Raw genomic sequence first — 26,134 nt, 5'->3', positions numbered from 1 at the left:
TTCATCATTTGTCTCATAGCCCTTTTTATGCTATTCTCCCCCACCACCACCAGATCAGAGTTTGTCATCACATTTAATTGTCATGTCTCAAAAAAAAATAAAAAACAAATGAGTCAATTAATTAATTAATTGTCATGTCTCTTTAGTCTCCTTTAGTCTGGAATTGCCCCTCAGCCTGTTTTTGTTTGTTTTTCTTGACCTTGACACTAGGAATTCAGGTCAACTGTTATGTAGACTGTTCCTCAATTTGTGTTTGTCTGATGTTTCCTTATGATTAGATTCAAGTTACGCATTTCTGAGAGGAATATTGCAAAAGTGACGTTGTATCCTCATTGCATTGTATCAGGAGATTTGTGATTAAGGTGAAATCCCCAGGTTTCTCCACTATAAAATTACTATGTTTCCTTTCTAATTAATAAGGAATTTGTGAGGAGTTGCTTTGAGACTATATAAGTATTCTGTTCCTCATCAAAATTTCACCCACTAGTTTTAGCATCCATTGATGATTTTTATTAACCATATTTCTTCTATATTTATTAGTTTGCTTTCTGCTGTAACAAGAGCTTTCCCTTCTCCCTCATTTTTAAATTATATCAATATGAACCCATGAATTCCTATTTTATGCAGTACATTATAATCCATTACTGTCTTTTTTTGTCTTTAATGCTCAAAATGTCCCAGATATGGCCACTGTGAATCTTTTCAAGCTGACTTCTATGTTCTTTTCTCAGATCACCATTTAAAACAAACAAACAAACAAAAAAACCTTTTTGTACTTCTTTTGTTTCCCTTAAAACAATTTTCTTAAAGTGAAAATGCTGGATTGTAAAATATGCACATTTCACCCCTATGGCTGGTTTGAGGGGGGAAAGTATGCTCATTTAAACTTTCGATATATATTTCTTGAACTGCTTTTTAAAAAACATAAGGATATTTTTGTCATTACTGGCTTTCAGCTAGAAGAAACATCTGCAAGAGAAGTAGACAGATCAAGAAGGGTTTATCTTTCTTTTAGTGCTATTCAGGACTAATAGTTCACAACTGTCTGAATGCCATACCAGACTTTTAAGGGGTATTTTAAAGAATAGATGATTAGCAGTATATAAAACCTACTTGGGGAAGTTATGGATTAGCATTCATAGTGGGGTGCATTTGCCTTGTAGGATCAGACATTTTTGTGTTTCTCATTTGAGCTCCTACTTCAGTGACTAAGATGTCCGGAACAAGTCTACTTCTTTCCTTCTCTGTGCCTCAGTTTCCTCATCTGTAGAATGAAGATGTATTCGATCATTGGTATTTAACTTTTTTATTACGTCCTACAATAAGAAATACATTTTGCATTGTGAATCAGTATGCACATACGTATGGGCTTAATACATATGTGTAACAAAGTTTTATAAAACAGAATTTAACCTTACTATCTGCAGGGCATTCTCATATTTTCTTTTCTGTTTCTTTAAAATGCTGGTGGTACCTTTGAAATTGTTTTTAGCTCAAAAACCTTGTACTAGATTATTTATAAAAGCTTTTCAGTTCCAAAATTACGTGAGTATATTCTTTGAAATTATTTAAAAATGACAAGGTGAAGAATGTAGATTCTGTGACAAGGTCTGTCACTGGGGTAGTCACAAAGAATCACTTCTCTTATATCGTTACTTATAGCCAATTAAACAAAAACCAATAAAAAGTCCAATAAAAACCTAGTTCATAGTCTTTAATCTGTCCCTACAATTATAATTACTCCTAGTATAAGTCAGTTTTGCTATTTTTCTCCCATTAATCCTCTGCACCCTTTTCCTCCCTTCCTCCCTCCCTTCCTCCCTCCCATCCTCCCATCCATCCATCCATCCATCCATCCATCCATCCATCCATCGCAATATACTAATTACTACCTTTGGTGCATTTATTTCTGACTATGACGAAATGGTTAATGGAAAAGGTTGATTTTTTTTTTTTTAAGTATTGCTGGATTTTAATTTGGTTGACAGTAAGGCCTAGTCAGTGCCCTTACTTTTTAAATGATTTGTGGGGGGAAACATTGTTATCTATGCAAATAAGTTTGTAACTATAATGTTTTCTCTATCTGAAATGAGTAAAATTGAAACAAAAGCTCATCCTTTAGCTTTCTTGCAGAATTTGAGCTCCTGCTTGCTAGAGCCACTATTCACTCTTGACTTGGAATGCCAGCCTCTCAAATGTCTCAGCAAGAACTTGGCTGAAGAGAATGTAATTTTCCTTGTCACTCTCAGTTTTATAGTTTTTAGGAAAAAAGATGAATGGAATTTAACATCGATCAAATGGATAAACACAGTATTAAAAGAGAAATTGTGAATGTGCTGTAGCCTTTCTTGACATGCTAGCCTTTTCCCTTGAGTTTGCACTACAGTGTTATTCACATATAGAGTCAAGTGAAATGGTAAATCACTTTCATGAAATGGGAGCTTTGGGGCTGGTTGTACTGGGGAGATGTTTTTTGATAAAGTACATGTGAAGATGCAAAAGTGATGAAGCAGATCTTTTTTAGGTTTGTATGATCTGTGCTGAGACAACTGAGGTGTAAACTGCAAGGGAAATTGTTGTACTGCTTTGGCAATGTTATACCTAGCCTCCTAAGCATCCTCTGTTCATTTTCATTTGTCCATTACTTTTCAGCTCCTCACATTTTTAGATCTGTTACTTAGACTTGGTATGTCTTGCCTTAAAACCTGTTCAGTTCTATTTAGTTGATACTTCTTCTGCATGCCTTCTTTGCCCTGAAAGGTAAAATGAAAAAAACAAAAACAAAAAAACAACAACCATAACTATGGGCTCCTCATACAGAAAATATAATGCAGTCCACGTAGAATTTTATTCCTAACTTGATATACATTTTCTAGTAATTTTCTTACCTTTTTCGTTTTATTAGTAGCCTTCACTTCAGTATAGATACAGGCATAAATATGTATTATTTACAGATGTTTATCTTTATGAAATCCCACATAAAAACGAGATTATGGTATTTATTTTTATTTAATTATCATTACTTTCCAAAAACTGGTAGTTTAGTAAAAAATAACATAGAGTACAATACGCTTTTTCTTTTTAAAAGAAGAAATCAAGACAAAGGGAAAATTTAGATTGATTAGTAAGATGAAGACGAAGAATGTCAACACAGAAATTCATGCCATAAACCTCTGTATAAGCATTCAAGACAGAGTACAGATTGAGATCTGAGCTTCCTAGGAGTCAAAGCAAAAATGGAAATGCAAACGGTTCAAAGGTCAACATCCTGTGAGCTCTAAGGTAGACAGTGAGAAGAGTAGTGAACCATGTTCTCAGTAACAGCCCTTCAAAAAGTAGTGTGTTTCAGACTCACAGATATAGAAGACAAACTTGTGGTTACCAAAGGGGAGAGGAAGTGGGGGAAGAACAAATCAGGGATATAGGATTAACAAATACAAACTACTATATATAAAATAGATAAGCAACAAGGGTATACTGTATAACATAGGGAATTATACCCATTTTCTTGTAATGACCTATAATGGAATATTATCTGTAAAAATACTGACTCACTAGGCTGTACACCTAAAACTAACACAATGTTGTAAATCAACTATACTTCAACTAAAAAAAAAAGTGGTGTGTTTTATGTGGCTATTTCTTAATAGCATTCCTATTAGAAGCCAAGGGCATTATCTATAAAGGCTAAGTATTGGTGGTGACAATTGAAGTGTACCTCTTTTTTCTTTTTCTTAAATTAAAATTTTTTTTGGCCATGCCACGTGGCATGTGGGATCTTAGTTCCCGACCAGGGATTGAACGTGCGCCCCCTGCAGGCATGGAGTTTTAACCACTGGACCTCCAGGAAAGTCCCATGAAGTGTATCTCATTTTCCTTTTTCTTACTGGTCAGAGTTAATATAGGAAGCAGATTCTCTCAAACTAATGTAACATCTAAGCCCAAATTTAATTGCGTAAATTAGAAGTTTATAAAGGATTTGAATTACATGGCCTCTTGTTGGGCTACCTAGAATAAGAGTAAGGGACAATTAGAGTTGTATCTACACAGAACATCAACACTTAATTTGTTTAGTACTATTATGACCTTAAAAGGAAGAATTTGCCTATATCACATGCCATTAAATATTTGAAAGATAATTTTTAAATGGATAACTTCCTCTTCTTCATCCCATTCAAAATGTACTTACCAACAGTTGCAAGTGAAATAAAAGTATATTCCCAAATGGAAAAAAAATTTTAAAAATGAGTTATATCAGATTTCACCTGCTTAAATGAAATTTAGACAAAATCAGATTGGATTATTTGGTTAGTACAAGGCAGTTGGTTCCTAAGAAGAATTTTCTAATAGCTTATTTTTCCCATTTGGTAGGGAGCTATAAATATTTCAGCACATTGACTTAGTAGCCTTCATCCATTTGAGAATCAGGAACAAGACTGGGTTATAATCATTAAAAGAGAAATAAAATAAAATAAACATAGCATGGCCTTGTTAATTTAAAACAAATTAAATTTTGAATTAGGGTCAGACTGCCTTGTATTTTATAAAGCACAGGGTTTTCAGTTGTCAGGAAATCACAGTTTTCTCAGAGAAGACTTTATTTTCAGTAAACCGGTTATCAGCCTACTATAGTTTTACTGCAATTCATATACTCAGATTTTCATAAGACAATAATCGAATTTGATGGAGCCTGTTAGAAAATTCAGACTATTTCCCCAGCCCACACGGTCGCAGTTATCAGCAACTCAGAAAACCAGAGTTAGGTCTGTTGTATTGCTCTAGTGTTATAAAATTACTAGTAATGGCCATATTTTTGAGACTTGACTTCTTTCAAACTCAATCTGATTTCTTTTAGGCCCTTTTAGTCTGTGATACCTTTCAGAATATAATATCTGTGTTCTATTTTCTGAGGGGAAAAATGGGCCTGTATGTATATACAGTATTGCATATAATTTCATAAGATTAATCCAGAATTATATGCAAAATTTTCTGTGCACACATGTTATGAACCCTAGGTTGTATTATGGTTCCCAGGTGTTTGCCACCCCTTCCAGTGGGAGGATTATACTTCCCTGTCTTCATCATCAGACTTGACCATGAGACATCTTTTAACAAATTAAAGGTGAACAAAAAAATTCATATGTCACTAATGAATGAAAACTTTAACAGCCACGGTATGGTTACACATCGCCCTATTCTCTCTGCCACAAGACCAGTCATGTCCCAGTTAGGGCCACTCTTTCATTCTGGATTCCTGGAATGAAGACACATGTGGGCAAAAACAACAAACTGTTGTTGTGGTAAGCACCTAGGTTTTAGGGTCATTTGTAATTGCAGCATACATTAGCCTAAGCTGATATAAGAACCCTAGGTTAAGAATCTCTGTTCTAGACCTACATGAGGGTTTTGACACTCACTTGTTATTCATTCAGAAATTTATGCAACACCTCTGTAATGTGGGGGACACCCACATTATCTCCCATTCTCACAACAATCCTAGAGGATAGGCCTTCAACATTTTTGCAGATGAGGAAACAATCATAAATTGGGTAAGTAACTTTCTTAAGGTCACACAGCTTCTGATTAGCTTAGCCAGGATTCAAACATAGGTCTGTCTGATTCTCTTTGTGTTGTATCTCTGTACTTTCCTATTTGCTCTAAGCACATATATCTGATGAATCATTTCCTTACCAATATGCGGAATTGATAATACAGTGTACAAAACTTTTATATAATAATTACTTTGTCTCTATTTAAATGAGGCATCTTATAAACTGCAGGCTTGCCAGGGCACAGATATGTTGTATTTGGAGGTTTTTAATTTTGTTTTTAAGTTTGGAATCAGATACCTTTAGGCGAGGCTTACACTTGCCAGTTAGCCACAGTAACCATCACTTCCTGCTACTTTAAGCCAGCTGACTTTGTACATTTATAATATCTACCTGGTCCCTGTAAACTTTTGAGTTTATAAGGCCAGATTGGCTTACCTAGTGTGCATTGTTATGAAGACGAGTTAGATGTAATTCCCTTCTGTTCATTCATTGGCTCCAGAGAAATTATTTTTCATTGTCACAGTCTCAAACTAGCAAATATTTAAATTGTGTGCAAGAAGGCAGAAGTGTAATAAAAAGTCCATTTGAGACTTACTAGCCAGGCATTGTTCTGAAACTTTTCACGTGTAATTATCTAATATAATCCACATAATAACCTTATGAAGTAGATGTGATTGTTATTCCCATTTTAGAGAAGGAGAAAACTGAAGGAAGAGAAGTTGAATAACTCGCCCAAGGTCACACAACAGTTAAGAGGTTGAGCCAGGGTGTGAACTCGGTCTCATTCTGTATTCCTAAACACCACACTATGACAGAGGATCTGTAGGTAACTGCACGAGCTTTCCTCATGAGTGAAAAAATCTCTTAGGTCTTTACCTGGTAACCATTACGTGAAGGACAAGTTTTCCCTTACTTTATGCCACAGCTTTTTAATAACTATCCATCGTGTTCTTCAGAGAGAACATGTACTCTTTCTATTATTAGACAAATGCCTTTTTGGTCATTGTGAATCATACAGGCATTGTATATTCTTTTGCTACCTTGAGTTCATCGGATAAACATTAGTCAGTTAGCCCTGATTTTTGGATGTTGTGAAAATCATGGTCTTTGCTGAACATCCCCTGATATGCTTTAATAGATGTAATAAAATGTTAGCAAACCTATCACTTCATCCTTCAAAAAAATTTCTCTTAGCAGTTTAAACCAATGTGTGGTCTGTTAACTTTTTGAGAAAGAGGTTGCCATTCTTAAAATGGCACTGTTTGAAAAATAATTATTTGTGCTGAACATTTGCAAGTTTTATCTTAAGGGAAAGTGTGTCTCAAAAGTTAACACCACCACCACCCTGAGTTGAATTTCCTGAAACGTGAAGTGCTCAGCTTGCCAATAGGGCTTAACTGTAGGAGGACGAAGCTTGGTGGTCTGTGACCCTGATGTGAGATGGTGAGACTGAGAACTAAGTGGAAATGAAATATCAGTAAAGGCAAGAGCTGCCCGTCACCCATGGAGGGGAGCAAAGACAAAGAGGACCAAATTACAAGGGTATCAGTGGGCAGGAGCACAAACACTGCTCTCCTTCCACTTCCCCAAAAGGGAGGGCCAATGAGAGGGAGTTTTGTCTTTGTTTTGCCTTTTCTCCTGTCACTTCTACATGGTAAAATGAAGGGCTGGTAGCATGAAGACTGTGCATACAATTATAAAAACAATCAAGGATCTAAAAAAGGAGGATTTTCTTTTTCTAGTGTATTCCCAAAGCTTTTCTAATTTTCTGTTCTGTTGTCACTGAAGTCTTTCTGGGCCATTTGTAACCTTCGGTCTGAAGTGAAAAAAATCTTCTGGGCTCCAGCTTCTCCAGCAGTTATGTTCATGCCACACCTGTGCCATCCGATGATTCATGAATGACAGTAAGGACTGTTGGTTTGAGGGAGGTCTTTAAACGGTACCAAGGATCAGCTGTAAACAGATAGGTCAGAGGTTTTTGTTTCGTTTTTTGGTTCTATTTGCCTATTTTATTTTGTCAGCTTTGTCTAATATTTACACAATATGCCTACTCTATTGTTTATTTTGATGGTTGAGCTGTATGTGTAGGATGTATGTATATGCACACACACCATCAAATTCTCATTTTGTTGAAACTAGATTAATGTCACAATATTCAGAAAACTTCTCCTTGTGTTTTCAGTTTTTTAGAAAATTGACACGTTTTTGAGGTTAGACCAAAATGAGGTAAATGTCTCTTGTGCACTATGTTATTGTAGTACTAATGGATTGTTAGGTATTTGCTATAATGTTAACATGTTAATTTATGCCCTGTAAATGAATATGAGACACTATTGCTGGGAAAACTGTATAGTCTGCGCAATAAATGCTGTATAAGAAACAAGCCTTCTTCCAAATAACTTTTTTTTTTTTTTTGCTAGTTGACAATTCTGAGCAGTAGACGCTATAGGTGTGAAGAATTTAAGGACTGTATAATTTCAGTGATAAACCAGATTATAAAATAAGCCTAATTACTCATAAGAGTTTTGCTTATAAGCTTTGTCACCTTCATATATTCTCTACTGCCTACTTTCGCAGGAAGCATTTGAAGACATGCTTTTGGGAGCCAGTCTAGTGTTATTTCTAGTATTCTGAAATAAAAACTTGCAGCTTTGTGGTTTGAATCTAAGCAAACAGGACTTGAGAGACCTTTTGAGTTCTATCAGAACCAGTTACCTGTGGTGTGTAGTAAGGAAGAAAAAGTTTATATTTGCAGGGATAGTTTGTAAAATTCAAACATCTGCTTATTGACGGGGGTGCTTAATATTTCTACTGTATGTAGTTGCATTCTTGTTTCCTAGAAATACATTTTATAGCAATTTGAAGTCTACTTATTAATGTCTGAGAGAACAAATGTTTTTAAACTTGGTATGTTCACCAGTATCAAATAAGTTAAATTCAACAAATCTATATTGTATATTGTGTGGCAGGCATTTTACTAGGGACTGGGATGTACAGTTAATAAGACATTCATTCATTCACCCAGAAATATTTATTAAGTGTCTTCTATGGTTAATCTTAAGAGCCTCCCTGAGGAAAGAGTGCTTAAGTTAAGGTTCAGAATGAGTAGGAGTTACCAAGGTGAGTAGCAAGATAAAGAAAAAGCGTCTCCCACATGCCTGATCAAAGTACTCCAGGATGAGAAAAAGAATAGTGTTCAGAAAAAACCAAAAGCACTCCAGTATGGCTGAAGCAGGAGGAGGGAGAGGAAGACCAGTGGCTTAAGACGGGACTGAAGAGATAGCCAGAAGCCAGTTCATGGAGAGACTTCTAACTTGTAAGCCATGTTTAGGAATTTGGATATGATTATTAAGGTAATGGAAGCTCACTCAGGGTTTAGGGAGGAAAATGACTGTCAAAATTTGTTTTTTACATCACTCTGATTGCTTTGTGTAGAATGAGTTAGAGTGTGGGCCAAGAAAGGATAGGATACAAAGAAATCAGTTATGTTATGTTCATGCTATTGAAGGAATCTGACAGATGATGACTTAGATTGAGCGGAAATAGAGAAGTGGATGGATTCCAGAGATATTTAGGAGTGGTAAAGACTAGACTTGGTGATTTTTGAGATGTAGAATTAAGAGAGGGAGAATGTGGAGTCTGAAATGATTCCCAGGCTTCTGGCTTCAGTCTCTAGGAGAATGTTGGCACCGTCCCCAGAAAAGGACAGAAGACAAGGTCCCTTTTAATTTCTGAGGTTATACCTCAAAGTAGACAAATTTGTGGGCATAGATAGGGAACACAGGACAGGAGTCATTTATCCTCAACAGGATATATATATGGTATGTGGGTGTGTGTATATATACATATACATATGTGTGTGTGTGTGTGTTTTTAAAACTTGTTTGAAAGTGTCAGTCAGTATCAAAACAGTATCAATCAGTCGATGAAGAGTCTGAATTTTTTTTTTTTTTCCTTTTTCTTTTTGCGGTACGCGGGCCTCTCACTGCTGCGGAGCACAGCCTCCGGACGCGCAGGCCCAGCGGCCATGGCTCACGGGCCCAGCCGCTCCGCGGCACGTGGGATCCTCCCAGACCGGGACACGAACTCACGTCCCCCGCATCGGCAGGCGGACTCCCAACCACTGCGCCACCAGGGAAGCCCACGAGTCTGAATTTTAAAGGGAAGGAATCATCATGAGAGAGAATTTGGTAGGGTAAAGGGTTTTGGTTTTGTTTTTTAAAGAAGTTAGAAGAGATTACTCATGAAAAAGTTTAAATGAACACAGCCACATTGAGCAGATCACAGTTTTCCCCATAAGCTAGGATCCAAGGTGAGCGAGTGCATTTTAAGGCTTTAATAATAGTAATTAGTTCGTCCTTTGGTTCTTGCTAATTCTTATTTAAACCAGTTTGTCTTTTTCTGAGGCTGTTAACCCAGATTAACATTCAAATACTAGAATTTTACTAAGATTTTAATTAGGAGGCTAGAACCCTGGCTTATGAATTGGTTGGCTACTGCTAACAGCTTTGTAGCTTTTTAAAATAAGATATCTAAGAATTGTGGTTGAGGTGGGAATGTGAAGCTTTGAAAACATAGAAATGTGCTTATGAATGGAAGCTGTAGTCTGTTATGGCGATAAATTAGGAGAAGAGATGAAGAAAAGAGAAAGGATCCTGTTTTGTTAAAGGAGGCTTTTATACTATGCCTTGCATGAACCAAACTTTTGAGGTATCAGAATTAAATTTTTATTGTCCACATTTCCATTTTACTTTAATTGGCTACTGGAAACGTGAAGCATTTTATGGTGTGAAATACCAAATTAAAGCTTCCAGTGGGAATGTGGAGTTGTAATCTGTGATATAGAGTCAGATGGGGTTTGAGCCTGGGAATGGAAATGTGGGAACTGGAAAAGTCACCCCTGCAAGCTGGGCTGTGGTTGCTTCAGTGATGCATGCTGTAGTGGGAAGTAGAATACTAGAATTACACGAATTTGGGCCTCACACCCTAGCTCCGGCATTTGTTAGGAGGGGGCAGGTTGCCCAAACTTGCCATGCCCCCTGTCCTCTGCTGAAATATGGGGATGACATCTACCACCCAGTTTATTTTGAGGATTAAATGAGAAAATGAACGTAAGGCCTCTGACAGAGTGCCTTGTCTCATAGCAGGCACTTCATTCTTAGTTCCTCTTTCACCTCCAGTTTAATTTTCTTTATACCCAGCTTTAGTGTCTATAATAATGATATAGAAGCCTTATTAGTGGCCAAACAGATTTAATGAGTGAGTTAGAACGAATGCAGTTGAATTTCTCATCTCTCCTATTGATTATGAAAATAGGAATTCACAGCACTTCGTCTTTTAGAAATGCTAAACCAGATGATGCTAGGACTGCCCTTAGAGGCACACAGAATAGTGTTTGAAGGGTTTAAAATAACAAGTGATAAAATAATTTTAAATGTAATCCAGTGATGGGCTTTCTACTAAAAAACATTTGGCCACTTACTCATTTAGTTGACATTTGAGGAGCACTGTTTTTGTCCCAGGCCTGTATAATGTGGGAGATGGAGAGGTGAAAAGATGATTCTTACATGCCATAGTAAGGCTTGTGCTGTGGGAAATCACAGGGTGCTGCACCAGGAGGATTTGACAGTATGTGCCAAATGCTTTAAAAATGTGCATCCTCTTCTACCTAGTTGATCTACTTCTAGCAACATAACCTGAGGAAGTTCGATGAAATCTGCTTATAATAGTGAAAAATTGGTAATTGCAAATGTATAACAAAAGTGAATTAGTTTAATTTCTATATTATAAGTGGACATTCTATGTAGCGATCACAGAGATCTGTAAAAAATAGTCATGATGTATTGCTAAGAGCAAAAAGTAGGTTACCAAGGAGGGTTTTTTAAAAATAATTTTCAAAGAAAGAAAGTTTAGTGAAGTCCTTTCCAAATCACTTTTGGGTATTCTTTGCCTTGAAGAAATCATCAAAAAGACATAGTATGGCCATAATCTGGAAGCTGGGTGGGAGTTTAAGTGAGTTAAGCATCTTGCCAAGTCTGTGTAATACATCTGAGAGATCAGCTATTGAGATATGTATATACACACACATAGATACACACACACATACACACACACATATATATGAGTTTTGAGTAATGACTAGATAAGTTACAGTCCCAGTGAGGCTGCCCAGGTGAATGAGCTTGTCGGCAGAGCAGGGGCCGTGCGCGTTCTTGGTGCTCCCAGTCTTTTGAGGTATACTTTGTAGTAAGAAGATTGACCTGTGAGAAAAAAATATGTCTAGTGAGTATGTTTGTAACCAGCCCCAGGGACTTCTTCACTGGCCATTTTGGCTCAGCTGGTACCATTAGGTCAGTTTTTCTAGCTTGTGGAACCATCTCATTTCTGGATACCGCAGGTTTCAGGAGTACCTTCGTCGAGAAATTATTTTTTCTCTTAGTTGATAATAAGGTAAGCTGCCAAGATCTTGGCTTCTGTTCACTTTTCAACAGCAGTCCCTTTAAAGTTCAAAGGTTTTTACTTAGGTTTTACAAATAGATTATTTTGGAAAAACTCTATTCAAGACCAAGTTTATACCTTTGTGTATACCATAAACTCTTAACAATTTACAAAAATAGATAATTTTTCCTAATTTTTTTTCTTAAAGAGATGGATAAGCTTGGAGAGCTCTAGTTTTCCCATTTATATGAGAACTGTAAAACAACAAGTGAACAAGTCTTTTCTGTGTCTGGATCAAATGGAGTGACTATTTCTGTTCCTTTCCTGCACTGCTTTCCAGAGTAGAGTTAATGAGAGGCAGTCTCAGCCTGTTTTATTGTTTACTTTTTTACATGGGACACAAATTTGCTTCCCTTTGTCCTTGGAGTAGACTCCTGGGATTTTTTTTCCTTCTGTTTCTTTTGGTCAGTAGTCAGAAGTTGGATGCTGAATGATTCAGAAAGAAAGGAACAAGAGAGTAAGAACTATAATGCAAACATCAGGGCTAAAAGGAAGAGATAGTTCTTTCTTTAAACCAGGAAAATACCTTTTCTGTTTAATGACTATCATTTTTTGAGTACCCATGCACAGATACTTTATGTACATTATCTTGTTTAATCCACACTATCCTGAGAGGTAGAAATAACTCCCTCCCTTCGTTTTACAGACAGGGCCACAAAAGAGTAAACAGTTTGCTTTTAGCCATATGCCCAGTAAATAGCCAAGTCAGAATTTGAATCCAGGTCCAACTCTAAAACTCTCTGTATCCTACAAGCTGCTAATTTTGGCCTAAGAGTTAGAAAACTCTTATAATTAACTGTGAATTTCTGGTGGGTTGCATTAACTTTCTTGGCTCTTGCTTTCTTCATCTGTAAACTGAGAGGATTGAGCTAGATCTTTAAAGTTAATTCTGGTTGTAAAATTCTGTTATTTCTGCTTTCTTTATTGAATTGAAATGGAGAATGTGTAAAGTTTCTACTTAAGTTCTCTTGTTTGCAGCCAGTTTGGTTTGTAATCTTTACTTTTAGCCTGATGATTTTTTCACACCATCGTCCAGTGAAGGTGCAGAAGAAGGCATCATGACAGCTGCAGATTCACAAAAGAAAACTTAAAGTACCTGAACATCAAGCAAGGAACATGGCAAACATGGGCTGGAGATTGTGTAGGTGGGACCTGGTAATTGTCTTTAGACATCAATGTCATTTAACTTCAAAGGGTTATTGTGCCTCAGTGAGTGATTCTATGTGTTTGTCTGTCTCGAGGCATTGGGGATTCTGTTAAATAGTACAATGATGACTCAGTTTCAGATCCTTTAGGGTCTTATAACATTTCCAGTTAAATGGTAGAGAGGTGGCTATAGGAGGGACACAATGATTATTGACATAGGAGAACTAATGAGATGATATGATATAAAAAAGAAGCATCTTTTGCAATATTTTTATTCCACTTATACAGTACCTTTTTCTCTGAGGGTGCTGTACAAATAACATTGAGATAATAAGCCATTTTGAAATGTCAAAACACTGAAGAATAAGAAAGCGGCTAGGAGAAATAAATACACAGAAGCAGTAGAGGCTTTAGATCACTGATGGGCATGCACAGCAGGTTAGCAATTCTTTGGCTAAATCCATTGCATTCACCGTTGGTGCTGTAAATGGGTGGGGGCTTGATATGGAGGCCTTTTCCTTGGGCCAGTTTAATGCACACCATTCTACATCCTGTGGTTGAGATTGAAGACCATGAGTTTTCGTGTCAGATGGATCTGTATTTAAATCCTGATCCTGCTACTTAGTAGCTATTAACTTGGAACAAATTACCTAAATTTTCTGAGCCTCAGTTTCTTCATCAGTAAAGTGGTGGTAATTATAACTCCCTCGTTAGGGTTGTTCAGAGGATCAAAGTAAATGAGTTAAATACATAAAACATTTAGTTCAGTGCCTGGCACATGGTAAATGCAACATAAATGCTAGCTGGCTATTATGCTCAGAACATGTCAGAATAGTGATTCTGATGAGGTTGTAGAGCATAATAGCAACAGCTTCTTTGGTTCAAAAGATAAGGCAAAATGGAGTTGTCAGGATCTTCTGTTCCTTTTCTGAATTGATGCAGTGAAGTATAATTTGTACTTCATAGACTAGTATAAGATTTTTTTAAATGAAACATACAGAGACTAAACATAATTTAAAGTCATACATTGACCACTAGCTTTAAGAAATAAAAAAAATTACAGATAGAATTGAAGATCCTGGTTCCTCCCACCCCCGGATAACTATTATCCTAAATTTGGTGTATCATTTCCACATGTTTTTATATTGGAATTATGTACCAATAATATATGGTATTTTTACATACTTTAAATTTTAATATAAATATTATTAGATATATATCTTTCTGTAGCTTGCTTTTCTCTCTCAACATTGTTTTTGAGATTTTTCTGTTGTACTTATAGCTCTATTCACTTATTTTAACTGCCATAGAGTATTTCATCATATGAATGAATATATTACTTTATTCTCTGTCAATGGACATTGTCTATAATTTTGAATATTTCTGCATAGCTCTCACTTCACACCCCCCAAATCTCAGACGTAACCACCCTCCTGAATTGTGTTAATTTTTTTAGTGTTTATAGATACATATTCCTAAACAATATATTATTTCAAGTTTTGCCTGTTTTTAAGGTTTGTGCAATACAGTCTTACTATGTTATTTAGTGACTTACTTTTTTGTTCAACATTATAATTTTGAGATTTATTCATGTTGATGTGTGTGGCAATAGTTATTTTCACTGTGTACATTATTTGAATATAATATAATTGATGGTCCTTTAGGTCTGACTTTTTACTATTACAAACAGTATGTAATCAACATCCTTGTACCTGTGTGTTGAATTTCTGTCAGGCATATACCTAGTAATAAAATGACTGGGGTATAGGTAATGTATGTGCATCTTTATCTTTAATGGATATTGATAAGTAGTAATTACATTATCGTTTAATTATACATATTTTCTAATTTCTAATTTGACCCATGAGTTTAGAGTGTGTTTTAGAAACTTCCAAATATATAGGATTTTTTTTTTTTTTACCAATTTTTAACTTAATTGCTCTGTGGTCAATTAATAATGCCTGTATCTTACTAATTCTTTGGTATCTGTTGAGACTTTTGCTTTATAACCTAATGTGTGGTCATGGTTTATCCAGGTTTTAGGTAGTTTTTATAAATATTCCAAATGTGTTTGAAAATAATTCATTATCTAATTGTCAGTTTCCCATAGATACAATCATTTTTGCTGTACATATTTTGAGGCTTTGTTATTAGGTGCATACAGATTAAGAATTGTTTTATATTTCTGGTAATTTTTTTTCACTATTATGTAATGATCCTCTTTATCTCTAATAATGCTTTTGCCTTAAAGTCTACATTTCCTAACAGTACTATAGCTATTACTGGCTTTTTAATCATTTGTATTTGCTGGTATTTTGTTTATATACTTTGAAAGTTTTCTCTCATGTTAATGTTTTTAGTATGTCTCTTGGAAACTACGTAAAACAGGACTTTGTTTATTCAGTCTGAATTTTCTATCTTTTAACTGCTAAGTTTAGTCTGTTTACATTTATTACCACTACTGATATATCTGTACTTACTTCTACCACATATTATGTATTTTGTATTTACCCTTTTTTCCTCTGCTGTTTTTTTCCTTCTTATCTGTCCTTTATTGGTTTGAACAACTTTTCTTTATTTGTTTTATCCTTGATTACCCCTACCCTAAAATTTTAACATGTATTTGGCTTTGCAGAGTCTTACATTAAAATCAGTATGTCTACCACTCATCTTGGAAATCTTTAACTCACCCTCTACCAATCTTCTGTGTTTTGGACCAGTATTTTACTTCAATTCTTTTTATCACCCAAATTAGTTTTAATTTTTATACTAACTTGCATTATTTTCTAATACCCAAGGCAATTGTGAACTCCTTATTTAAACTGGTTTTCTCACACTTTCTCTTCAGATTTTCAAAAGAAACAACCAGACGATGATTCCGCTCCAAGTACAAGTAACAGCCAATCAGATTTGTTTTCCGAAGAGACCACCAGTGACAACAGCAATACCTCGATAACCACGCCAACTCTTAGTCCCAGCCAGCAGCCGCTTCCGACAGAACTGAATGTAACTTCACCAAGTAAAGAGGAGTGTAAGTCTCAGATCCTGTGAAGTGGTAGAGAAAGCAGCCTAAGAATCTTATCATGAGTTTCTTGGTAATGCCTCTTCCAGAAAAAATGATGGCAGCTCTTTCAATTCAAGATTAAGTGTTAACATATAGGCCCCAAGTCAGCAAGGTAGAGAGTAAGTTTCAGCCTTCCATTGAGCTTAAGGTTGTTTTGTGTGTGTGTGTGTGTTTTTAAATTTATTTATTTTATTTATTTATTATTTTTGGCTATGTTGGGTCTTCATTGCTGTGCGCGGGCTTTCTCTAGTTGTGGTGAACGGGGGCTACTCTTTGTTGCGGTGCGCAGGCTTCTCATTGCGGTGGCTTCTCTTGTTGTGGAGCACGGGCTCTAGGCGTGCGGGCTTCAGTAGTTGTGGCACTCAGGCTCAGTAGTTGTGGCTTGCGGGCTCTAGAGCGCAGGCTCGGTAGTTGTGGTGCACAGGCTTAGCTGCTCCACGGCACGTGGGATATTCCTGGACCAGGGCTCGAACCCGTGTCCCCTGCATTGGCAGGCAGATTCTTAACCACTGTGCCACCAGGGAAGTCCGCTTAAAGTTTTCTTAAAGGGTTGCCTTTTATGTTAACTGTCAGGGTACACGAGGTTTTGAACCAGTTTAGGGCAGTTGTTCTCAGCCCTGGCTGTAAATTAGAATCCACTGGGGATTTTTAGAACAATTTTAATCTTCACCATTGCCTGAATCTGTAATTTAATTGGTCTGGAGTGAGGCTCAGTGATCTGTTCTTTTTAATTCTTCAGAGAATTCAAATATGCAGCAAGAATTGAGGACCACTGGTCTAGGGAACTTAACCTGATTTAGGAACCTTTGATTGAAGCCTTGCCTCTGTCACTAAGTGGGCCTCAAGTGTTTCTAGGCAGTTAACGAGATAACACTATATACTTCATAGAACATAGGATATTTGAAGGGAGGAGGAAGTAGTTTCTTTTGCTCTTCTGTAAGTTCTCAGTGACAGAATACTATTATCATATATGTGATATGGAAGTCCATTGTCCACTTAAGCTTTATAATGCTTTCCTTTAGGGCACAACTGTAACTGGCAGGGTTTGTTGAAAATTGTAGTGATGTTATGACATAGCAGCTTTTTACCTTTTAAAAGCTTTACTTGACAGGTTGAAATCTGGTGTTTTAAATTTAATGAATATCTAGAAATCCTTGGAATATGGTAGGTTAGAATGTTCTATCTACTAACTTTGGAAAGATTAGCAGAGAACAAATGTTTATCTAAACCCCTATCATAAACCACTGTACTAGGTAAAGTTGACAATATAAAGGTAAAAAAGGCCATAGTCCCTGTCCTCAAAGAATTTACTGTTTAGCAGCTTAAATTAAATATATTTCTTATATCAGTAGTTCTCAACCAGGAGTGAGTTTGCCCTTCCCCCTCCCCCCAATGCTGTAAACATCTGACACTGTATCGGACAGCCCTCCACAGCAAGGAATTATCCAGCCTGACATGTTAGTAATGCCAGGGTTGAGAAACCCTGATACATGGTTGTATGCACCTATTTTAATGGTCTTTCTTACGTATTGAAGACATTGACTGTTGAAGAAGGGTGTTGGTTTACTGGAGAAGGTGCTGTTGAAGATAGACACAATATGGAGGAAAGCTGCATGGAGTTCTGCAATGGCAAGTGACTCCTTTAGGGCCATTTATGGAGGACAGGGCTGGGCAGGTAGATTGTGGCCATGCCATAGAGGCTTGAATGCTCAGCGAAGATATTTGGATGTTAGACAGTAGTCATGTTTTTGTGCAAAGGAAGTAATATTACTACAGTTATTTTGCAGAAGTAGTATGGCGGTATTGAAAATGGGAAGGATTATACTAGATAACATTGCACAGAGAAAAATTTAAAATTATTGTAACCTATTGAATAGAGGCCTAGGCAGAGGTGTTGAAATTATGTAAGGGGAGAAAAAAAGGTGAAAATGGTAGTGATAATGTTAAGGCAGTAGGTTTTGTTTTGTTTTTAAAAATGTTGAGGGTTGTGTACTTTTTTTTTTTTTTTTTTTTTGCGGTACGCGGGCCTCTCACTGTTGTGGCCTCTCCCGTTGCGGAGCACAGGCTCCGGACGCGCAGGCTCAGCGGCCATGGCTCACGGGCCTAGCCGCTTCGCGGCATGTGGGATCTTCCCGGACCGGGGCACGAACCCGTGACCCCTGCGTTGGCAGGCGGACTCTCAACCACTGCGCCACCAGGGAAGTCTGAGGGTTGTGTACTTCTTGAGAGGCTGATGAAAGCTCTGGCCCCTTGTCTCAGAAAAATAGACACCAACCATTTATACTCAATTTTGAGTAAAATTTTTCTAAAGCTCACTATGGCCTTTGGTTAAGAACTCCTTGTCTAAGGGAAAGGTTGGAGCTGATCAGAATCTCATCTTATGGAATGGCATCTGACTGGATTCACACACCAGGATCAGGCCAGGATCAAAACAACTTGAGCAGCCCAAGTGCTCTGAGATAACAACAGCTACCTTTAATTGAGCACTTTATGTGCAAGACACTGTTCTATATGTTTTGCATATTTTTTTTTTGCTCCTCATGACAACTCATTGAGGTGTAAATACTCAGCATTGTATAGAAGGAAACAGGCACAAAGAGATCAAGTAATTTGCCTGTGGTAGCAAACTAGTAACCAGAATAGCATTCAAATTCAGGCATTTGACTTTAGAACTCATGCTTTTAATTAGTTAATTCACAATGTGAAATATAACTGCCACAGAGAATAGAAGTATTCATGTTGGTAAGATCAACACTTTTTCTGTGAAATTAAGGTATGTGGAAACGCACATGGTAACCAAAAGTTACTTGATTAATTCATCATGAAATATCCTTATAACAGGGATTGAAAATAAAAACACTATATCCATATGACTGTATGACTAAAATATTTTCTCTGGAGTCAGATCTTTATGGGAAGCAGACCCATAACAAGGATTTACATAGCAAATGGCAGAGTGTGGACTCAGAACAAGTGGAGTTAGATGAAGTGAAAGTTTGAGTCACGCTGATTGTCGGGTGCGCTCTGAGGACATATAAGGAAGTAGGGAAGGTCTTATGTTCAGTATGAGATTCCATCGTTATGCCCTTTTTCCCTCCTCTGCTTGGGATTAGACCTACCCTGAGCTCTGGAGCCCCTAGGACACAGCACTTCCTGTGTTTCCATAACTTGCCACTCTAGGCTTCTGTAGACTGCCACATTTTTCCTTTCGATATATACGTAAATACCTTCAATCTGATTAAGGATGTGTAGTTCTACCAGTTTCAGATCCATTCTCTCTTTCTGGTGACATCACTGCTTTAAACCATTGTGTGTTTAACTCTTCAAGTGAAACTCTCAGAGCCTAATCTCATTTCCTAATTCTTGTGGAGCTCATTATTGTAAACCTTGGATTTTCATAGATCTGGAGAGAGGAGGAGATTTGCTAATACGAGGTTTAATGATGACTTAAGTGTTCAACTGGGCAGTCTGAGTTGGAGCTCAGGAGAGAGAAGTCAAGGTTGGCTTCATCCACATGCAGGTGATAAGTGAAGCTTTGGGGGTTAAGTGAGATCGCCAAAGGTGAGAAGAAAGAAAAGCAGTGAGAACAGAGCCTAGAGGGAAACCAAAACAGGAGGCAACTGAAGGAGTCAGAGAGGAGGCAAATGATAGTGGGCGAGGTCACAAAAGGCAAGGAACAAATTTCATCGTATGCTGTAGGCTTTATTAATAATAATGAAAATATTCACTCATCTTTATAAAGTGTTTGGCTATCTTCTAAGCTCTTTACGCATACTAACATTTAATTCTCAATACTACTACTAATAATGAAATAATTAATATAATTAATAATGAAAATATTCACTCATATTTATGAAGTGTTTGGCTATCTTCTAAGCCCTCTTCTAAGCCCTTTACACATACTAACATTTAATTCTCACAGTGCCCTATAAGGTAGGTGCTTTTATTATCCCTGTTTTTACAAATGAGGAAGTTGAAGCATAGAGTGGTTCAGTAACTTCTACGCAAAATTCAGAGCTCTTGCTGCCCAGTGTAGCTCATGCTCTAACCCACTGATTCGGCTCCAGAGCCTGTGCTTTCAGCCACTATAGTATATTGCCTCAACATTGTGAAAATGCTTCAGGAAACTGTAAGCTGACAAGAAAAATTTAGATTTGGTGATCATGTGATTAATTCTCTAAATAAACTATTTAATAAACTGTTTCAGTGGTTTGTATATTCATTTAGCAGTCTTTGCTAAATGGCACTAGGTTAAGTGCTGGGTACAGAAATGAATAAGATTAGGTCTCTATCCACAAGGAGGTCACCTTTTCAGATACATACGTCTCTCCTTGAGTTTCTGGTTTGTTCTCCCTAACAGGTGCATGCGAATTTTAGGGTGAAAGGGAGGCAGTAGCAGGAATAGTGGTTAATAAGCATGTCATTTGCAAAAGCTTTCTCAGGCAAGTTTTGCCATCTCGCCTAGGTTGAAAACTATGCTAGAGTGAGGAGATATGTGCCTGATTTGTGGATGGGGGGGATATAGGGATAATTTGTGGATGGGGGGGATATAGGGATAAGAAAAGTAAGGAAGGTTTGTTAAAGCTGTCAGGGCAAATGCATTGTAAGTCAACAGGAGGTAATTAAAGTGATTGCCAAGTAGCGGTGAAGACCCAGGTGAGAGTAGACAGCCTGATGCATTGACACCTTGTACATTTCTTCAACTGTGACCTACCTAGGAGAAGAAAGGTGGAGGAAGAGGCAGCAGGAGATTACTTATATTAATCTTTTAGTATTCTCAAGAGACCAGAATTTCATCTGTTGGTCCTTAGCTTCCCCTAGAGAGTTATGGAGAAGTAAGGTGTAGGAGTTGCTGGGAAATGGGTTTGGGATTCCAAATCCAAGTACTACATAATCTGTAAACTCTGTAATAGTTATGGATCCATTGTTATTGTAGAACTGGAAGCGTTAGTGTAGAACTGGAAGTGCTGAGTCTTCTTTGGGGCTTGTGAAAGGTTTTACTTTTCTTCCTAATAAGCAATACTCATTCTCTTGATTACATCTGCTTTCTGCTTCTCAAAGTTAAATGAATACAAGAACAGAAAGGTGGTGAGAGTCTGGGTACATTAATGCTGTTTTGGAAAGACTGCAGATAGAGTAAGAACTATTGACAAGAATGTGTAAAGCAGAGAGCAGGACAGATTTTTATACAAAAGAATTTCTTAAAACACCTTGACTGGAGGTCAATAAAACAGGTGTCCGAAAGCTCAAAGTGATATTTCTTTGTCTAAACACACGTGTCTCTTCCTATCCCATCTTATGTGTGTCTGCAGAAGAGTCCATGGAACTTTAGCCATTAGAAGCATTTTCAAAAAGCAGTTGTAAACAAAATTCTAATAGTGACCAAAGGACTTGTCGTAACATTTAAATGCTATAAAAATGGTAACAGCTATCACCAGAGTACTTACTAAGTGCCAGGCACTGTTCCAAATTTTTATTTGTATTAACCTACCTCATATTCATAATACCCTGTAAAGCGGGTGGTATTACTGTATCTGTTTTTCAGATGTGAAAATGGAGGCACAGGATGATTCTGTATCTTGTCCAACATCACAAAGCAGCCTGGCTTTCCAGCACCACCCCATTGCTGCCTGTCTCTGTAGTGATTTGTAGTGTAAAGGCCGTTGCTTGCAAATAAACTACAGAGGAAGCAATGTTGCGCAGACACTTAAAAAGAACAAAATAACATACATTTCTTAATGCTCTTGCTACTACCAATTTATTGTTCTTTCAATTTCCAGGTTTTTCATAGAGGAGATAAATTGTTTATTTTGTTTCTTTTTTTGTTCCTCCCACATCTTTATTGGAGTATAATTGCTTTACAATGTTGTGTTTGCTTCTGCCTTACAACAAATTGAATCAACTACTGTACTTTCTTTTTTCCTTTTTCTTTTTTTTTTTAAAGATATCTATGACCCCAAACAGGCGTAGAACACTTTCCTAGAAGCTTCAAATCTAGTCTAGGAGACATTGATTTTTTTTTTTTTTTAATAAATTTATTTATTTTTGGCTGCTTGGGTGTTCGTTGCTGCACGTGGGCTTTCTCTGGTTGCGGCGAGTGGGCGTACTCTTTGTTGTGGTGCACGGGCTTCTCATTGCAGTGGCTTCTCATTGTGGAGCATGGGCTCTAGGTGCATGGGCTTCAGTAGTTGTAGCACGTGGGCTCAGTAGTTGTGGCTTGCAGGCTCTAGAGCACAGGCTCAGTAGTTGTGGCGCACAGGCTTTGTTGTTCCGTGGCATGTGGGATCTTCCCGGACCAGGGCTCGAACCTGTGTCCTTTGCATTGGCAGGCAGATTCTTAACCACTGTGCCACCAGGGAAGCCCTGTACTTTGTTTCTTGAGCCAACTTTTGAAATAATGTCAGGTTGTGGGTAGAACTCTGGAACTGGTTGTTAAAGCTGTCAGGGTGGATGCATTATATGAAATTCTGGTCTCTTTGAGGGTACTAAAAGATCAATATGAGTAACCCCCTGCTGCCTCTTCCTCCACCTTTCTTCTCCTAGGTGGGTCACAGTTGAAGAAAAATTTGCGTGCCAGTGGATCACCTGGGTCTTCACTGCTACTTAGCAATCACTTTAGTTATCTACTCTTAACTTAGACAATGCATCTGTCCTGATAGCCTTAACAAGATGAGCAGATGACTGGTCACCTTAAGTCAGAGTCGTATAAGATTGGACTTAAAAGATTTTTTAAAAGACCCTTCTATTTCTCCTATAAATTAGATTTCCTATTGTTATGCTCTTAAAGGCCTGGACATCCTTGCTTGTGCCCTCTGGGGAGCCTTATGGTGTACATGCCTACAGAGCTAGGTTTTGTGGGGTTTTTGGTGGCAGGGGGCAGGGGTTAGCCAGTCCCACTATGTACTGGAGGGAAATTGAGGTGTTGGTGGAGAGTTAGCTGGTCTGTTTCTTTCTAGGCAGGAGAGGAGGAGAACTGATACCTGCTACTAGGGAAGAGTAATGGCAAGAAATGGACTTGTTTTTAAATATTCTGACATTCTAATCTAACAGTTAGAGAGGGCCCACCTCGTACAGAACACTTTTCTAAACTGTGTAGAGGCACATACTAAGCAATAAACAGCCACCAACACATATATAAAACAATAGTTTTTAAGGGAAGTTGGCAAAGTATAACCCACAGGCCAAATTGGCCCATCACCTGTTTTTGTATGGCCCACGAGCTAAGAATGATTTTAAATGAAAAAGATCAAAAGGACAGTAATTTTACATGTGAAAATTACATGAAATTCAGATTCCAGTGTTCACAAATAAATTTTTATTGGAACACAGCCATGCTCATTCATGTATGTATTGCCTGTGGCTGCGTCTGCACTTTAACATCAGAACTGGGTAGTTACTACACAGACCCAGTGGTCCTTTGCAGAGAAAGTTCGTCAACCCCTGTTTTACAAAGCCCTCTGACAAATGTTATTTTTCTGGGATCATCCTAATAGTCTGCAACATAGGCAGATAGCCTCCTCCTTATTCTACAGATGAGGAAAAGGTTTGAATGGTGACCTGCCTTGAGTCACATGACAGGGCTAGAGCTCAGCTCTGGGCCTTTTTTCATCCATAATGCTGAAAATTTTTCCTGTTCTTCTCTACTATATATACCCAAGAGATGATTTTGTTGTAACCAAAAGAAAATATACAGAAAAAGCGAGAACCATACTAACTGGAATGTTAGTGAAGACTTTTAATGAATAAAGCTTCATTTTCCAGGTGCTGGCTGGATTTTCCTTTAATATGACAGTGATTCCCGAAACAGAAATTTGAGAGCATTCTTTATCTGTGTGTTAAATTAATTTTTTTGAACAAAGAGATTTCCATTGTTTCCTTGGAAACTGGTTCCTGGTCATAGCCTAACTTCCCCAGGCATTTAAAAAATAAAACGGTTTTAACAGATTTCCTTGCTAGACTGCCCTTGGGTCTTTGAACATGAATTGGGCTTCATTGGCTGCTAGTCTTCATTCCTGTCTGACAGATCTGTCCCTTGGAAAATTAATATCACTGCCACTGAGTGGCTGAACTTCATGTTTGTCTGTTTTTACCAATTAAATTTATAATAATCTCTAAGTGAAACTAGTTTTCCCTTTTTGGACTATGCCTACTTGAAGACCAGATAGTGTGCAAAACAGGCTGACTTATTCTAGTAGAACATTCAGAAAATATTACCTATTAAAAATATTTTATGCCTTCCTGCTGGGCTGGTTTTAAGTGAAATATGGTGAGGAGATTTATTTACAGTTCTCTCTGTATGTGTCTTTCTCTTCCTTTTTCTCTAATGAAGCTTGGAGCATCAGGCCATTTATCAGAGATAATTATACAACAGATGGAGCTTTTCTGATATATAATAGTATCAAAGTGGGAGATTCTTTCCCATAATGAAGAATGCCAAAATTTTGAATGTCTCTTCTGATTTTAATTTAAAGGTACTTTTTTTTCCAGTGCATTTATTTATCTTGAAGCTGATTCTGTAAAGCATGGTGCTTTTATTAGGGCTTGTGTTCTAAAAGGATTGGTACTTTGCAGTACAGTTTGATAACGTACAGTTATATGCTGTATTGAATTGAATGATTGTAATTCACCAGGAATCAATGTATGGGATCATTGAATGAATCCTGGTCAAAATGCAAAAGGACTGACCAGTTTAGCAGTGTTTTCTTATGGAAATTACTTCTATTTCACATTGTTAGCTGGATCAGAACTTGTTCAAGCACTTAGAGTGTCATCTGACCTTTTTTGTAGTCTAAAAATAGAGTCAAAATTAAAGCAAAACCATGACTTTTAAATTATTTGCTGCCCTCTTTTTTGTCTTAAGTTACTTTATTTTTTAAGTATACAAGTAAAGCAAAGACATACAGGTTTATGTATGTTAGAAGGTGAAAATATTCTTTTAATGCCTCCACCCCGTTCCCCACCCCCCAAATTCCCACTCTTTTCAGAGATAACTACTGTTTATTTATTTTGGATTATATATATTCTTTTTCTATGCAGTTATATACATGTCTACATAAATATAAGGTTTTCTTTATACAAATGAGAACATACTATATGTATTGTTTTGTAACTTGCTTTTTTACTTAACAATATATTTTAGAGATCTTTCTAGGTCAGCCTAATTCTTTTTAAACTGCTCTGTAGTATTCTGTATTATTATTATTTTCTCTTTTCTTTTGAGACTGTTTCTTATATTTCACTGCTATAAACCATATGATGTAAACATTTTTAAATATAAGTAATGGTGCATGTATCATTTTTCCATGATAAATACATGGAAGAGGAACTAACAAGTCAAAGAATATGTATTAAAATTTTTATATACACTGCCAAATTAATTTCCAAAATGACATTACTACTTTATTCCTATATGCCACTTATTTGAGTGAGCATTTTTCCCATACTTTTACCAACGTTAGGTGTTCTGTTCTGGGGGGCAACAGGCAAAAGAAAAGCTTATCTTTTTTTTTTTTTTTTTGCGGTACCCGGGCCTCTCACTGTTGTGGCCTCTCCTGTTGCGGAGCACAGGCTCCGGACACGCAGGCTCAGCGGCCATGGCTTATGGGCCCAGCTGCTCCGCGGCATGTGGGATCTTCCCAGACCGGGGCACAAACCTGTGTCCCCTACATCGGCAGACAGACTCTCAACCACTGCACCACCAGGGGAGCCCAAGAAAAACTTATCTTAACTTGCATTTCCCTGACATCTCCTGATAGTGAGATTGAGCACTGTTTCATATGTTTATTAGCTATTTGTGTCTCCATTGATTTGCCTATTTGTATTCTTTGCTTATTTTTTTGTTAGCCTTTTTTTCTTACTGATTTGTAGGAGCTCC

The 26,134-nt window shown here is 37.2% G+C and overlaps 1 protein-coding gene across 3 annotated transcripts in view; it reads left to right on the top strand.

The window, feature by feature from the left end:
• The window catches only part of ZFAND3 (zinc finger AN1-type containing 3), a 316,031-nt gene that overhangs the window by 224,012 nt on the left and 65,885 nt on the right, over positions 1–26,134 (top strand). For all 3 annotated transcript variants that reach the window (XM_089917979.1, XM_022581805.3, XM_022581806.2), the window contains exon 3: positions 16,045–16,227. In XM_089917979.1, the coding sequence (XP_089774105.1) occupies positions 16,045–16,227 (183 nt within the window). The remainder of the gene's footprint in view (positions 1–16,044; positions 16,228–26,134) is intronic.

The sequence above is a fragment of the Delphinapterus leucas genome, chromosome 10 (assembly GCF_059928025.1).
Source record: "Delphinapterus leucas isolate spDelLeu-1000000601 "Yukka" chromosome 10, BTC_Dleu_Yukka2, whole genome shotgun sequence".
Classification (NCBI taxonomy): domain Eukaryota; kingdom Metazoa; phylum Chordata; class Mammalia; order Artiodactyla; family Monodontidae; genus Delphinapterus; species Delphinapterus leucas.
The sequence above is the reverse complement of the archived record's forward strand: the minus strand, read 5'-3'. Positions and strand labels throughout refer to the sequence as shown.